The following is a 12,525-nucleotide window of genomic DNA, read 5'->3' as shown; positions in this document are numbered from 1 at the left end:
TCTAAATGAGATTTTTTAGGCAACAGTTCTTAGAGGTCTCCTGTGAGTCAGAATCCTAGGGCTAATTAGTAATGGTTTTGCTCAACCTCCCATTGCCCCTGGATTTCTAAAAGCATCCTTCAGAAGATGATGGAGACTGATCTTTACCCATGGTCTCTCTCTTGTGAGGCTGACTGGTAATAGCCAGATTGGTGTTATAAAGTTCTCTGTAACTGCTACCCTGTGAATCTAGTTCAACTTCTAGAATATAATATTTTTCTTTCATCTCCTGATTTTTATAGTTTTCTTTATGATCAGAATGTTTAATCCTTCACTACAGAAAATCTGGACAATTTAAAAAATAATTACTTATAACCTTGCAGTCCAGAAATATCCACTTAAACATATTGGTGTGTTTCTCCCTATGATAGGGACAGAATGGGATGATCAAATAGTGAGCACAATGGTGAGTTCCCCATTAGGAAACTGTAGATAGAGAGGGAACTACAGGGGGCTTTCAGAGACCACAATAAGACTAATGATCATTCAAGAAAGTAATAGGAAAATTCTGAAACAATGTGGGCTTGCTTGACTCATAACGCAAAACAAGTCACTTAACATGAAAGTCAGACTGGCTTACTTAATGATAAAATCAAGCTAACTTCAATTCAGTTCAGTCGCTCAGTCGTGTCTGACTCTTTGCGACTCCATGGACTGTAGCACACCAGGCTTCCCTGGCCATCACCAACTCCCAGGGCTCGCTCATACTCATGGCCATCGAGTCGGTGATGCCATCCAACCATCTCATCCTCTGTCATCCCCTTCTCTTCCCACCTTCACTCTTTCCCAGCATCAGGGTCTTTTCCAATGAGTCAGTTCTTCACATCAGGTGGCCAAAGTATTGGAGTTTCAGCTTCAACATCAGCCCTTCCAATGAATATTCAGGAATGATTTCCTTTACGATTGACGGTTTGATCTCCTTGCAATCCAAGGAACTCTCAAGATTCTTCTCCAACACCACAGTTCAAAAGCATCAATTCTTTGGTGCTCAGCTTTCTTTACAATCCAAATCTCACATCCATACATGACTACTGGAAAGATCATAGCCTTGACTAGATGGACCTTTGTTGGCAAAGTAATGTCTCTGCTTTTTAATATGCTGTCTAAATGGGTCGTGGCTAACTTAGCAACAAAACCATGCAACAGAAACAGAGGACATGCCCACAAACAACAAAACAATGGCAGCATGAAACCTACATCCTGCTCAGTAAGGCCAGTGAGTTAGTAACCCCCAAAACATGTTCTTTGGCCTAGACATGTTCTTTGCACAATGCCCCCCAGACAAAACAACAATAGTAGAAAACAAGGCCTACAAACTGCCCAGTGATGTCATCAAATTAACGACCACCAAAACAGGCTCTGTGCACACAAAAATTTATGGAAAGATCATTTTTCACAATGAAAGGCCCTCACTGTACTGAGACCTGAAAATATTTTTCCAAGTGCTCTGATAGTCGAAGTAAACTTCCCTGCCTACCTGGGGAAGGAAGCTGATGATGGAAGTTCTACTTTCTTTCTACTCAATAAATACAAGAAGATCTCCCTCCCCTCACTCTTTCTTGATTACAAAAAAGTAAACCCATTGAGTACGCAGGCAGCGCAATGCTTGTCTTCCCACTTGTGAACCTTACAAATGTCCTATTCTAATAAATCACTTCCTATCAATCACTTTGCTTCTCACTGAACTACTTTGTGGGCTGAGATGTAAAGGACTGTGGTGCCAGAGCTCTTCAGAGCCCTGGAAACAACACCCAATGGTTTCAGCTGGTGACCAGAGCAGGACTGTGGTAAGATAAGAAGGTCTGGGGTCGGGTACTAGTAGGGCCACAGGACACCACAGGTCAGAAGTTCTGGGGAGGACACTCCACTGATGACAGCCCATTTCAGTCAGGCCAAGCAACCCCGAGAGCTTTATGGCTCTGACTGGATTCTGAGATACAAGCTAGGGGAACAACGATATGGATGTTTAAAGATCTGGAGAAATGATGACAATCAGTGTGGGTTGCCATGGAAAGGTAGTATGGAAATACAGAAAGAGTCTTATTGCTGGTGCAGGAGACAAGGGAAATGGCATGTGAAAAAGAAGGAATTTCACTGTCTGGGTTGCTTTGACCAGGTTTGAGCCCTGGCTACATAGATACATACCGTGGCAATGGAATGGCTGTGCTTGTATACATCCAGTCGCTATATGATGTTGCAGGATTTAGCAATCTCTACTCTTCTCTTTGACCCTGAGGTTTTCCTTCTATGCTCTCTATCTGTTCCATATCTTTTAACTCCAAAAGACCTGTATGATCACCAAGGTGTAACAATTCACTCTTCTCTCTCAATTTGGCAGGGAAGCAGCTTACAAGACTCAAAGTACTTTTCCTTAATTACTAGGAGTGTCCAGTTGAGGACCTATCAGGCCCTGATGTCAGTCTTCTCCTCCCTCCAGGCCCTTGCAAATGTTAACCCTTTTATTTCTGACTTGCAGCCAGCCAAGTTCCAGATCACTGTCAGCACCACTGGGGACATCTTCTGTACTATTCCTTTGTGGCAATTTCTTGGGCACTAACATCTGGTTGGGAGACTGCTTTGGAAGGGATACCATCTAAAATCATAACTGCCAATCTTGATCAAATTGCACAAAAATAAAACTTATGGATAGCCCAGGAAGCAGAGACCTCTCCTCAGGTTTGGGTCTAAGATGGTCAAATTGAATGAATCCCAGTTGACATCCCTCTGGGACATGTACTCCAGGACTGGAAAAAAAAGTGAACAAGATTTGAAAAAGAAAAAACTTCTCAGCCTATGTAACCAGGTTTGGCTGCAATATAAGTTAGAGAGCCAAGGAAACTGAGCACTGAACAGGTCTCTAAATTATAATACTATACTACACTGGATTTATACTCTAGAAGGGAATCAAAATGGGGTGAAATACTACATGTTCAAGTTTTTATGACCTTGTATTTGGGATCTGTAACTGGAAGGGATTTAATATATGTGTAACCCAGAAGGCTAATTTAAAGAACCAATCAGATGACAGTTTACCTGACCCAGTGTACAGGGCCATGCAAAGACCAGACCCCTCACAGAAAGAAGCTGTTGCTCCTGAAACAGCTGTCAGCCCAGTGGGAGTTGTTCCGCACCCTCCTGGAGGAGCTATTGTGCCAACAGAGGTTCTCAGATCTGAGACAGCTACTGCTCCAGCTGAGGCTAAAATCCCAGAGGAAAGTGTGTGCAAAGGTGAGGAGAGGCCACCACCATATTCCAGAACTCCTTCTCTGTTCCTCAAGTCACCCAAGGAGCACAATCTCAGCCCAGCTAGCACCCATAGTGGCCTAAATTACCAGCCACCTGCCCCTACAATCTTGCCTCTGAGCAAAGTTCCTGATGAGAGTCAAGGAACAGTAACAGTCCATGGGCCCTTTTCAAAATATCCGCTCTAAGTCTGGCTGGGGATAAATTGGGAAATTTTACTGAGGACCCTGTAATTTTCACTAAGGAGTTTACCAGGTTAATGAGAACTTTTGATCTCACCTGGGGAGATTTGCAGATTTTTACTACCCCATTGCTGCATCCCAGAGGAAAAACAGGGTATAACACTAGCTGCCAGGGACAGTGCTGACCAAATGGCAACTAGAGCCCAACAAGGACATGCAGTTTTTCAAGTGGGGAATGACACTGTCCCTGATGCTGATCCGCAGTAGAATCACCAGATGAATTCTACTGACAGGGACAGATAGGACAATATGATTAACTATTTGATAGAAGACATGAATGGTAAAGTCTGTTTATTATGAGAAAGTAAAAGAAGTCCAACAGGGACCAAATGAAAACCCTGCAGTTTTTCAAGAGAGATTAGAGGAAACTTTTAGAAGTATACAAATGAGGATCCCCTTCCCCCGAGGGACAGACCCTTTGTCCCTTTGACTATGCATTTCAAAGCCCAGTCTGTCCCAGACATCAGGCACAAAATTCAAAAGGTATCTGCTGGTCCTCAAACCCCTATGAATGATTTACTCCAATTGGCTTATTCAGTTTTCATTATAGGGATGTGGCCCACAGGGCTGAATGCCTGCAGAGAGACAAACAAAAGACTCAAATGATTACAAAGGATTTGTCCACTCAGGGGCCACCAAAGGAGAGGCCAGGTTTTTGGGGCCAATCTGACCATGGTGGACCATGAGGCCCATGGGTACCCAAACAAAATCACTGTGCCCTGTGTGGACAGAAGAGACACTGGAGGAAAGATTGTGATCAATGTACCCTTTGCCAACAGTCAGTGCATGGGCAGAGGGGACACCTCAGTTGCCAGCGAGTGATGGGGGCCATTAGACTTCACAATCGGAAGACAGAGGGGCCTGAGGCCAGAAGTGGCTCTGCCTAGAGATATCATCTATATAATTAATGCTGAGCCTGGGGTAGTCATTGAAGTAGCAGGCAACTTGATAGAATTTCTTATAGACACTGGTGCAATCTTCTCAGTCTTAACCTAAAGGATTGGAAATCTTAACAATCATAAAGAATATATAATGGGAATATCAGGAAAAAGACAAGGGTACACTTTCCTAGAACAATTTATATGTAACGTTCATGGCCAACTACTTTTACATTCCTTTTTGTTTGTGCCTGATTGTCCCTTTAATGGGAAGAGATTTATTAAACTAGTTAGAGGCCACTCTGTTCCTAAAGGGAACAACGAAACTTTGTGTCACATTGTGCTTAGTCCCTCAGTTGTGTCTGACTCTTTGCAACCCTTTGGATTGTAGCCTGCCAGGCTACTCTGTCCACGGGAATTTTCAGGCACTGGAGTGGGTTGCCATTTCTTCCTCCAGGGTATCTTTCCGACCCAGGAATGGAAACTGCATTGTCCCGTGTATCCTGCACTGCAGGCAGATTCTTTACCTGCTGAGTCACCAGGGAAGCCCTTAAGGAAAACTTATTCATCACCAAATGATTTTAACAGAGAATGAAAATGAACAGACTGAATCTACAACTGAGATAGAAGCCCTAGTAAACCCTGAAGTTTGGAACATTGAGGTTTCGGGCTTAGACAAAGACATCTGACCAGTAGTTATCAAGCTAAGACCTGGATGAGAATATGCCTGTGAAAAACAATATCCCCTAAAGCTAGAAGCCTAGAGAGGAATTTCTCCTACAGTGAAGAAGTATGATTCATATGGATTATTACTGGTACCTTGTCAGTCACCATATTATACTCTGGTATTACCTATTCTTAAACCTGTTGGAGACTATCGATTTGTACAAGACCTAAGGGCTATTAATGAAGCTATTGGACCCATTGATCCTATTGTGCCTAATCCTTAATACTATCCTAACTCAAATCCAGGGGAAGCCAATTGGTTTACTGTGTTAGATTTAAGTGAAAGTGAAAGTCGCTCAGTCAAGTTCTACTCTTTGTAACCCCATGAACTATACATTCCATGGATTTCTCCAGGCCAGAATACTGGAGCCTTTCCCTTCTCCAGGGGAATCTTCCCAACCCAGAAATCAAACTGGGGTCTCCTGCATTGCAGGTGGATTCTTTACCAACTGAGCTATCAGGGAAGCCCAAAGGATGTTTTTTTTCTGCATGCCCTTGGCCCAGGAACTTCAATTCCCTTTTGTCCTTGAGTGGACAGGCCCAGAAACAAAAGAAACCCGATAAAACACCTGGACTGACTTCCTCAAGGATTTAGGCACAGCCTTGAAAATGACACTAATGGTTTCTATTAGACCTTTAGTCATACTTTTTTTAAAAAAATAAAATATATTATGTAATTTTTTTTCATTCCAATCTTCTCTCTTAATATCACAGTAGGACTTTCCTGTCTTCTAAAAAAGTTAGGTGAAAATATTTCATTTAGTGGTGGTATAACATTTTATCCTATGGATTTGCTATACTTTTCTTAACCAATTTCCTATTTTGATACTTTTTTGTGGGGGCCATTATCATAAATAACACTAGCTGAATGAATATCTTGTACATAAATGTAAAGTATATTTCTTAAAAGTATGGATAAAAATAGAAACACTGAATGACAGGTTATAGATTTATTGCTTTTGAAAAACATTTCTCTATCTTGCTCCAGAAAGAAACTATGTATTATACCTAAACAACAACATGAAAATGTCTGTTACACTGCATTTTATTTACTAAGTATAATCATTCTTCAAATATTTTTGTCAGTTAAGTAGGTAAATTTTTTTCATTTATGTTTTAAAAAGGCTAAGTATTTTTTTCTCACATCTATTTGCCTATTAATTGCTCATTCAGATCACTTGCCCATTTTTGTATTATTGTGCTGCTGCTGCTGTTTAGTCACTCAGTCGTGTCCGATTCTTTGTGACCCAATGGACTGTAGCCCACCAGGCTCCTCTGTCCATGGGATTTCCCAGGCAAGAATACTGGAGTGAGTTGCCACTTCCTTCTCCAGGGGATCTTCCTGACCCCAGGGATTGAATCCATGTCTCCTGCTTGGCAGGTGGATTCTTTACCATGGAACCACCCTAGGAAAATAGTAATTCTGAATTGTATTTTAAAATCAGTTGGTTAAACTATTATTTATTGTACTATTTTTAAATTGTTTTATATTAGGGATCCTCTTGATTCTAAAAGAATGCATCTGTGCTATTTTATAATTGTTGAGTCACTGTTAATTATTATAGGGCTGATGATTCAAGTGTGCTTCCTGTGACAAACCATTTCTAAGTTTAACTGACCATACATAGTATTCCCTGAAACAAACATTCTAACAAAGGTAGTTTGCTATGCACACACAGTTTCAAGTCAACAATTCTAGAACTATTAAGCTTTTCACTATTATAAGAAAACTGCCCTTAGTAAACGGATGGCCAGAGGATTAACTTCATTGTGACAGAAAAAAATAAAGAGAGATTTAATTTAGATTGTATAGTAACTGATACATAAATATTCGTTAACTTTCCTCATCGATCAAAAGAGGTTGAGGGTTAATCCAGTGCTTTTGCAAAATCACTTGGGTCAATAGTTCACAATTCTTTAGGAAAATGAATAAAAGACTCAAAAGCTTTGAGAACTCTGGTTTTAACCTGACATTTTTTCAATGCTAAATCAAACATATTTGGGCCGTTATAATTTTTTTTTTTTTACATATTTGGGCTTTTCTAATACTGATTTATACACATCCCCTATATTAATTACCTTAAACCTTTCTCAGAGTTGTTGAAAATCCTTGGTTACTTGTTTTTTATTTTGCTTTCTGTTGAAGGAAGTTTTTAGTTACACAGGAATTTATTGATAATTTCCTGTTGTCTGCAATTGCTTTTACATTAGAATCCTTCTCCATCCATAACTAAGATAATTGCTTATTTTATAAACTTTTAATGCCTTAAGAAAAATGCTTAGCTCTTTACTCAACTGTTATATGAGGTGATGGAAAATATAATTTATATTTCCCTCCCTGATCTGCAATGCAAAATTTATCACATTTAAATGCCTTATAGTTTCTTGGGCCCCTTCTGGTCTACTCATGTGTGTCTCTTTTATACCAGTACTGCTCTGTTTTAATTATGGTTACCTCAAAGTATGTTTTTATCTTGATAATTCACCTCATCATCTGGTCATTTTTTTCCCCCCAAAACATTTTCAGCTAGTTCTAGTTAAGGATAAACTTTAGAGTTACTATCAATTTCCTCCTTGCTCTCCAAAGACAATTACCATTGGGATTTTGCTATATTTTTAAATTAACTTGGGGTGGATTAATGTTAATTTCATCTTCCAGTTTTAGAACGTGGTACTTTTCTCTATTCAGATATGTGTGTGTGTGTGTGCACATGTGAACAAGTATAAGTTTCATATTTGTGCAATAAAACTCACATTTCAAGGTTATTCCTAGCTACATGGTTTTTGTGACTAATTATAACCAAAGTGATTTTTACATTATAACTTCTAACTAATTTTCACTTGGATGGTTTTAAGGATATGATTATTTTATCATTGATTTATATTTATTTTTCCTAATTTGACCTAGCTTTTAGATAATACATTTTCAATATTAAACTAGTTGTGCATTCTGGGGATATAGCATTGTTGACTATGTTTAAAATATTCATTCAATAACCTATTGACTTCAAAAACTGAGTTAACCACTAGAGGCTGTCTTATTTGCAAAAATTGAAGTAGAGTCAAAAACTTTTTGTGGAAGAAGATAGGAAATAATACATATATTTTATGAACAAATTCTAAGTGAAGAACAAATTATAAGAACAACAGAGATACAGTTCATCAATATTATAAATTATAACTGACATAGCTAATGTACTTTTTTCCCTTTTTCTGTATTTCTTTGTTCCTTCAAACCTTGTGTTCTTAAACACTCCACTGATGGAGGGACAATAGGGAGGGACAATAATCTTTTCTTCTAAGCAGCACAATTTAAAAATACAAATTTAGAGGTGTAATTCTAATTCAAACACTGCAGGTGCTTGGTTTCTTTTATATTGATTAACATGCACTCTGTCATTTAATTATCAAAGTAACCTCATGAAGCAGTACAAGTTACAGGTATTCTGTAAGGCAAGAAAGCAAGAAGCGTAGATAATTTCCAAAGATACTAGCCTAGATGCTGCACTCTCCCCACAGAAAGCTATGCCCTTCTGATGTTATGTAAAAGCTCCATGTTTACTAATATTCCCTTAAGTAGAAACACAAAGACTGTCAATGCACCTATTTCTGGGATGTTAATGGGTGTAAGCCTACAGAATAAAAGAACAGTGGTTTAGCAATTGGCTGTTTGATCAACTCTGGCAAGACTCTACCAACATGGAGAGGGACACTGACATCTGGGTCCTTCCTAGAGAGACAAAGGCCAGCAAAATGCTATACATCTTCTCTCTCTGGGAGTCATCTTGTTACATTAGGCATCTATATCTCTGACTTAGGCACATTGGGAATTTGTAATACCCATGTACATGTGTGCTAGTGATGCTGTGTCTTTTCACTTAAATCACATGAAAAGTTACAGGTAGTTATTGTCACGTTACCAGTGAGGACACTGACTAACTGAGAAAGCTTCGGGAACATTCCCAAAGTCACTGAATTACCAAGTGGTAGAACTGCAATCTACTGGACCCAGGATCATCAGATTTCAGAACTCTAGGCTGCTATATCCTAATTAATTGAGCAACTTTGGTCACCCAGCCCAAACTACGTTTCCATTTCCCTTTTCTCTAGTCATCTCGCTCTCAGTCAGGTGTGGCCATGTGAAAAATCTGGCCAAAGTGACTTAAATCTGCTACAGGATTCTTGGAGACATATTTGCTTTCTCCATGGCGATAACCCTTCCCTGGGCCCTTTCTTCTTTTCTGTCCATTGTAATGGCCACAACTGAAATAGCCATGATGGAACCACTAGGAAAAGGCCAAGAGAACTGCAATAATTCCAGTCTTCACAGAGTTGAACTATTGAGTTGGTGGTGCATCTGCATGCCTCAGCATTTCTCTTTCTTTCACAATAATGAATTTAAGTCACTGTAATCAGGTTTTGGACTACTATCTAATTAATAAGGCCATTTAATGCCTTCCCTGAAATATTATTTTGCCTGACTAATATAGGAGATCCAACCAGTCCATTAGGAGATCAGCCCTGGGTGTTCTTTGGAAGGAATGATGCTAAAGCTGAAACTCCAGTACTTTGGCCACTTCATGCAAAGAGTTGACTCATTGGAAAAGACTCTGATGCTGGGAGGGATTAGGGGCAGGAGGAGAAGGGGACAACAGAGGATGAGATGGTTGGATGGCATCACTGACTCGATGGATGTGAGTCTGAGTGAACTCTGGGAGTTGGTGATGGACAGGGAGGCCTGGCGTGCTGCGATTCATGGGGTCGCAAAGAGTCGGACACGACTGAGCAACTGAATTGAACTGAAGTGAACTGAATATTATACTCTCAGTTTTCTTGTGCTGCATTTGTCTGAGACTGTTTATTCATCCTTTATTTTTAGTATTTCTGGCCAAGTTTAATCTATGTATGACTCAAGTAAACAGCACATAGTTTGGTTTTGTTTTTAACTTAATCAGAGTATTAAGTTAATTTCAATTACAAATATAGTAATAGCAACAGGTTATTTCAATATCACATTTAAGAAGAGACTAATTTATGTCATCTGTAATTCACACACTGAATATAAAATGATCTAAGAATATTTTACAAAAGAAAATCAATAGCATAGTTCTTCATGGGAAATTGGTTACCTATTAATTTTTTGCCTGATCCAAATCCTTCATAAACCCACAGGTCACCCTGACAGGCCAAGGGCATTGGTTGCTTCTGGAAGCTGATAATATCAAGGCGAATGATATGATTTATAGGGGCCAGTAATCTCCAGTGGCAGCTACAGCACAATGAAAGAAAGTTAGAAATTATTTCTCAGTAGCATATATTGTTATTTACTTTGTTCAGAATTTAATGCATCACTCAGTGAGTCACTGTTATTGACTGTACCTGCTTCTTTTGTGCTTAGGTGAAAGAAAATTTTAAACTATAACAGTAAAAATATTCTCTAATACTTTTGAATTTGTCAAAAGTTTTAACCAAATACACCCATTATATGAATGGCTGGTCAGGCACATGTGTTATTCTAAATTCTAATTGGCAATCCATAAGAGTTAACCAAGTATTCCTGTGTCAATTTGCCCTAAACGTCCCCAAATCATACACATTTACTTAGGATTAAGTTTATTCTAATGTTTAATTTAGGGAAAGTTCTCTTATATGAACCACTTATTGAGTATTACTATGTGCCAGAAGGTTTTACATACATTATTTCAATCTCCAAAGCTCTTTGATAGAGATTCAGCATTTCACTTTACCTAACAAGTGATCTCTTTTGTTGGGAAAGTACAGTTTATCAGCAGGGGTAATCTCACATTCAGGTTCTGTATACTTAAGACTTCAAATCAGGTATTGTCTCAAAGTCCATTCTTTCAGGAAAGCAGGTGGGAAATAATTCCTTAAACAGATAACAAATGTTGCTGCTTGTCAAGTGATCATTCAAAAACTTTCATCGTAATACAAATTCCTTCCTCACCTCATAATGGTTCTGTGAAAATTTCTCGGGAATTGTATGATCCCTGCTGGTTTGGTCAGAATAACATCTTCACAAGTGGCCACATGCTCTTGGTTTGAACTCTGAAGAGACTGGGTGCTTTTACTGCCCTTTGGACCTAGAAATAAAGAAGAAAAAAAATGAGATAAAACTAATTTTTAAGAGGCTTGTTATATGCTTTTTCAGGTCAGAGCTGTCAGTTTTCCTCCCTGTTTTAGAAAAAGTTAACAGGAGGTGGTTAGTTTCACTAAAAATTTTTCTATCTGAAATATTCAAAGGTTACAGAAAACCAGCACCTCTCTCAAATTATATTTGGCACAGCCTAGGGTCTATGGAAGATAAAGAGGAATGACTGTAGATGATGTAGTTTCCCTACTCAAGTCCATTTAAAAGCAGTATTCTTTTTAAAAAAATTTAATTCAACTATAGTTGATTTACAGTGCTGTGTTAGTGGCTGGTATACAGCAAAGTGATTCAGTTATACATATATATTTATACATTTTTTCCCCATTATGGTTTATCACAGGATACTGAATATAGTTCCCTGTGCAATACAGTAGGGTCTTGCTATTTATCTGTTTTGTATATAATAGTTTGTATCTGCTAATCCCAAACTCCTAACTTTCCCCTCCCCCACTCCATCTCCCCTTTGGTAACCATAAGTTTGTTTTTTCATGTCTGTCAGTCTGTCTCTGTTTTATAAGTTCATTTGTATCACATTTTAGATTCCACGTACAAATGATATATGATATTTGTTAAAGCAATATTTATACTATAGTTCTTTAGGAAAACAAATTTCATATGATATACATGCTTTTCTTTTTATTTCTCACTTAAATTTTTCCATGTATATCCCTGCAAAGCTTTTCAGTGCCAAGGAGAGAAACTAGTTTTTGGTTACCTATGCTCATCAAGAGTCAAAAATCTCATTAATTACATGTCTGAAAATCTAATAACTCTGAATTGTGTACAGTTTACATTTATATCAGCCTCTACTATTTTTTTAGCTTGTCCTCAAAACTCATTCTAACCTTTTATTTTTATAATATCACTATAAAGGGAACTCCTGTAGAGATAAAAATTGTCTGGAGCTAATCAGCCAGCTAAGATTTAGAACCCAAATCTTTTAATCCACAAGGATAATGGTGGTAGGAAAAGCTAACTGTGGTATAAAATGACAATCAAGATAAAAATATTACTTTGCAGTTAATATATTGTATCGCCATGTCCATGAGTCACAATTCTGAATGATGTACAAGTCAGTCAAGTTATTCACTAAGTAGTTTTTCTCTTGGATCAGACCAAAATCAGATCATTGAAAATGATTTTCCCTTCAAATATAAACTCATTCCCCACAGAAACATAACTTTGCTTACAAAACAGTGCATAAGTTTTGAAATATCCCTAAAAAGAA

General features: G+C 38.4%; 1 protein-coding gene across 1 annotated transcript in view; it reads right to left on the bottom strand.

Annotated features, from left to right (window-relative positions):
- Positions 1 to 12,525, bottom strand: part of OVCH1 (ovochymase 1) — a 93,187-nt gene that overhangs the window by 23,915 nt on the left and 56,747 nt on the right. The window contains exons 17-18 of the mRNA XM_059887272.1: positions 11,094 to 11,229; positions 10,258 to 10,397 (exon numbers count right to left, since the gene is read on the bottom strand). Coding sequence (XP_059743255.1) covers positions 10,258 to 10,397; positions 11,094 to 11,229 — 276 coding nt within the window. The remainder of the gene's footprint in view (positions 1 to 10,257; positions 10,398 to 11,093; positions 11,230 to 12,525) is intronic.

Source organism: Bos taurus, chromosome 5 (assembly GCF_002263795.3).
Source record: "Bos taurus isolate L1 Dominette 01449 registration number 42190680 breed Hereford chromosome 5, ARS-UCD2.0, whole genome shotgun sequence".
Lineage (NCBI taxonomy): Eukaryota > Metazoa > Chordata > Mammalia > Artiodactyla > Bovidae > Bos > Bos taurus.
Note: the sequence above shows the minus strand (reverse complement) of the source record. Positions and strands in the feature narration are given on the sequence as shown.